Here is a 4,988-nt window from a genome sequence, read left to right on the forward strand (position 1 = left end):
TAACGCCTCAGCAACTAATTTCCAACCTCGCATTGGAAATTATAACCTTAGTACCTTCATACTTCACTTCACACTAACATATGTGAAGAAAAGAAATTATTGACAAGTCTTTTTCTAATTAACATGTTAATACCTATTATTACTTGCTACATAAATATCTTAACATAATTTATATACACTTAAAACATAGTTTCTGATTTTGAGTTGCTGGATTTTCAAAATATTCTTCGTTAGTATTTTTCAAAACTTCTTTCTCTTTTTAATTTTTGACAATACCAAAATACTTTGCTTGAATATTATGTATATAACGACCCATCGATTAATATATCAATTTTCGTCGTGGGATTGTGGCAAAATTAAACACCAAAGTGTACTATCTCTAATATATTCCGATCTCTCGAATACCTATGTATTCATCAGTAGGGAATTAATTAGTTGAGGGTTGTGGTGTATTAAATTTTGATATCTCTTTCTAAAAAACATTTAATTCATTAAAATCAAAGAGAAATTTAAGCTGATTTCAAGTGTATACAAAATATAGGGTGTAACTTTGTTGTGAAGACTAATGATGGTTATAATCCCTTAAGTTTTCATCTTGATATTTCAAAATATAAAGGAGGCATAGAGCTATACCAACCTGTATAAGGTATACTATTGAAAAAATCATATCCTAATATGTATTAAAAAAAAATTACTTTAACCTCAATTTGATTCAGCTAATATTGAATTAAGTTTACCATGAAATAAAATATCAAAAATAGATATTTGCTATATCTATTAATATCAGTACATACAATCTATCACTTTCTACAATAATTTACAATTTGAAAGTACAAAAATTATTTCAGCATATAAAATATAATTCAAATTTTATCACAAGCGTTTTTTTAAGTAATGGAAGTTTGATAAAGTACATTTTCATCATCATTTTTGTCTAACTGTCACCAAATATCAGAAATAGTCGATAAATTAGTAACTTCAGTATCTTGAATTTCAATTCGGATAAAATATTGATATAAGGCAAATAAATAATATACTGTAACCACAGTGAGAACCACATAAAATATTAAGCGAATATAAAAATATGTCTTTCCATTTTCGTACACAGAAAATTCACTTGACGATGTGTTTAGTTTTAAAGGAACCACTTTCATTATCTCATTTTCATCGTGATTACTGGCAGAATATTTATTGTACGGAGAGAATAGTGCTTGCGAAAATTTTGATGTGATCTGATATCCTTCATTAACATTAAAACCAACATCATTGATATTCCTGTTGGTTAACTTATTGCCGTTAACATCTAAATCGGTAAAACTTCTGGCTTCACTCTTAAATTGTTTTGATTTTATTGCAGACGATGTGGACGTACTTATATTTAAAAATTCAATATGTGTGCTATTGTCTACTTCATCATTCTGGTTCTGTGCGCACAACCAAGATTTCAACCAATTAATCTGACTAGGGCTTAATTCATTGCCGTTTATATGTAGCGATTTCAATTGGGGAAGGAAGAACTGTAAATCCTGCCTTATAAATTTCAGATTTCCGCCTGTCAAGTCTAATTCCTGCAGTCGCTTCGCAGCCATTAATGTTGCTGTATCCATTAAAAATTGATGTACTAATCCTGGACTGGAAGATAAATTAAGTTTAACTAAACTTTCTGGAGTAGAAAATGGAAACGAAGTGTTATCTGTTGGTAGAATATTTACGGAAGCTAAGTGTAGCACTTCCAGGGAGGGAGGACCAGCAAATATACCTGTCTCCAGGTCAATAATAGGATTTCTCGATAAATCCAAACTAACTAACGATGTTAACTCAGAAAAAACTCCTTCATTTATTACAGAAACGTTATTGTCGTTAAGAAATAGCACTCGAAGTTCAGACAGCCCTTGGAGATCTTTTTTTCTTATCACTCCAATCTTGTTAATATCTAAGTGTAGAACTTTCAGTTTTTCAGGTAAACTTCTTGGGATTTCTTCGAGCTGATTGTTGGTTAGATAAAGAACCGATAAAAACTCCAGTCTCCCTAAGGAATCCTCTTCTATAAATTTTATATTGTTAGAACTCAAATCGAGCGTGTTTAATAATGGATACGAATCCAAATCCCCGCTGTTAATGGATCGAATCAAATTTTTCTTCAATATCAGATATTTAATGGAATGAGTTAAAATAGCCGGCACTTGTTGGAGTCCTATTCGTGACGCGTCTAAAGTTTGTATCTTACGTCCATTTCCCACATAAAAAATATCGCGTGTTTTGCCTAAATAATCGTTATCGCCGATTAATAAATTAATTAGATTTTGCAATTGAATCGGTGCAATACTGGTGAGTTTATTTCGCGATACATCTAAATGTTGCAACAATATTAAATTATTTAAAAAATCAGCATTCAACACTTTCATATTGTTCGCACTTAAATTTAAATATTGCAAATTTGGAAAATCTATAACATAATCAATGTTCTCCACGTTATTATAAGAAATGTCCAGATTTATCAAAGTATTTAAACCATAACTGATATTGCTTAATGAAGTTATAAAATTTTTACTAATATTTAATAATGTTAGATTCAATGTTGTGAACGAACTTTCTTCTAAATACTTTATTTTATTTCGCGATAAGTCCACCATATCAACACTTTTGAATGCAGATATAAATTCAGGAACTGTGGTGAAATTGTTTTCAGTTAATACTAAATGTTTAATCCACTCCAAGTTTAAATTACCGAATTCAAAGTTCATTTCACAAATTTGGAGAATCACTGTGGAAGAGTCCGGAAAAGAAACACTATTACTCCCATTTTCAACAGATACAAGAGAATGTAGACTCTGCTGACTCTCATTGAAATCGAACTGATTAGAAACAAGCTTTTTATTAGAAAGTACTTTTGAACAATCACAGAAATCTAAACATACACTATTTGTTTTCACACAACACATGATGACGGTTATGATCAGAATCAACATTTTTTTTTTCTCACATTACAATTTATTAATCACTTGAGCCACAATGAAATTTATTACATTCAATAAATATATTTCAATTGGTAAACGTGGCATTATATGTTATTAATTTGTTTTTGATTAATCTAAATCTACTTGAACCATTTGCCGAAATATAATTTCGCATATCGAGAATGTTATCATGTAACTTTGCCGGATTCACGCTGTCAACTGATTTTAGAGGCCGAAGTTGCTGACACTCCATAGATCGTAACGCTACGATTCACTCATGATGTGCGCGTTATGGTGCGCCTAGATAAATTGTACATCCTGACCGATTCCTGGAGTAAAACTATAAAGGATTTGATATAATAATAGCACAAAATCTTTCTCAACTCAAAAATAATTCAAACAATAATTTATATAAATATACGAGGATGGTTTAACGAAAGGATGAATTCAATAACAAAGTTAATTTACTGTGGAATATTCTATTTTTAAATTTCTTCCTAACTCTAAACATTGAGTAAATTTTTAACCTTGACAAACTAAAATTTTGATCTCTTCATATAATACACGATTGTTTTTTGCCTCTTTATATTTTTTAAACCTAACCAACGTAGATAAGAAACCCATCATGATTTTGTCTCTATATAAAAAGGGAAGATAATGTCAGTAAAATTAAATAACTTGAAAACTAAAGTAAAAGTTACATAATACTGACGAAGTTTTTACCTGTGATCTTCATTTATAATACATATACTACAATACAATTATTCTAAATCACTAACATCACATTCAACTTCCTCAGAATCACTGTCGTTTAAATTAATCACAAGTCCATTTAAAACTGGCACATGTTGCATATATTGGTTTCCAACTGTTTTTACGTTATCGATGGCATTTCTCCAATTATCGGTGCTGTTTTAACATTCTCTCATTATCAGTTTCACAACGGGGGAGGAATTTTTGGATGAAGTTTTATTAATTGTTGTTTGTTTTTTTAGCTGAGACAATATTAATTCTATTGGATTTAAAACACAGTGGTACGGAGTTAGTTTTAAAACAGATTGGCGATTATTTTTGTTTCTAAAGCCTCTATCAGTTGGTTCTTTGTATAATGATCTCCGTAATATAAATCTTGTTCAAGTAAAAACTCCAGTATGTCTGCTTTTTTTTATATAAAACGAGTCTTTAGCGACAGGGAGTTAGTAAACAATTTGATATCATGGTAGGGATAGTGAATAGTAACCAAAACCGAAACCAAAACCAAAAGTTCTATTAAAATAAATTACATAATAAGTGTTGATAAATCGTTTAGTGTGTAAGTGTTAGTGAACAAATTAATTATGTAAGTGAGATACACCGTTTGCATAAACTGTTTAAATAAACAAATAAAATGTTACCATAACAAAAGCAACTAATCATTATCACAACGATATAACTAAAGTGAATAAGGCATGAAATTGTATGAGTAGAGACTAAATATATAGGTAGTACATCGTCCTGTTACAGTGTATTGATATCATCATCCAGCACCTTCTGCATTTTGACTTTGCTTGAAGCTTTTTATGTCCTTTCTCTCCTTGTACTTTTTCAAGTGTCTGACTTGGATTCCTGTTCCTCTTATACCTAATGTTTCCATTTTTCTCATCCTATTTAATATTTCTAATATACCTATAATATCTAGTACTATTATGATTCATTTTTCTCTTAAATATTTGTATCTAATCTAGTTTTTTGAATTCCAGTTTATTGTTCCATCTTCCAGAATTGCATTATCCTTGTTTCATTTCCAAAATACTTCTTCTACATCTAACTCTATCCTTCCATATCCCGTCTTTATTTGCAATCCGTTTTTCCTTGTGCGCTTTCTCTTGTACCTACTTCTCTTATTCTTCTTTTGGTCCTTCATTTTTTGCAACCTTAAATACTATTGTTCACTAAACATATGGATTTTGACAGATTGTGTGCTATTTCTACTTATTAATTCCCCTTGATTATAATTTCCATTTCAATGCCGTGGATTATTGCTCTATATTC

At 30.1% G+C, this 4,988-nt stretch overlaps 1 protein-coding gene across 1 annotated transcript; it reads right to left on the reverse strand.

The window, feature by feature from the left end:
• Window positions 1-764: 764 nt before the first annotated feature.
• Window positions 765-3,745, reverse strand: LOC130892432 (leucine-rich repeat-containing protein let-4-like). Its single transcript, XM_057797856.1, has 2 exons — window positions 3,681-3,745; window positions 765-3,297 (listed from the first exon to the last, which is right to left on the reverse strand). The coding sequence occupies exon 2, from the start codon at window positions 2,967-2,969 to the stop codon at window positions 942-944; it is 2,028 nt and encodes a 675-aa protein (XP_057653839.1). The 5' UTR covers window positions 2,970-3,297; window positions 3,681-3,745; the 3' UTR covers window positions 765-941.
• Window positions 3,746-4,988: the final 1,243 nt, after the last annotated feature.

Source organism: Diorhabda carinulata, chromosome 4 (genome assembly GCF_026250575.1).
Source record: "Diorhabda carinulata isolate Delta chromosome 4, icDioCari1.1, whole genome shotgun sequence".
Taxonomy (NCBI): domain Eukaryota; kingdom Metazoa; phylum Arthropoda; class Insecta; order Coleoptera; family Chrysomelidae; genus Diorhabda; species Diorhabda carinulata.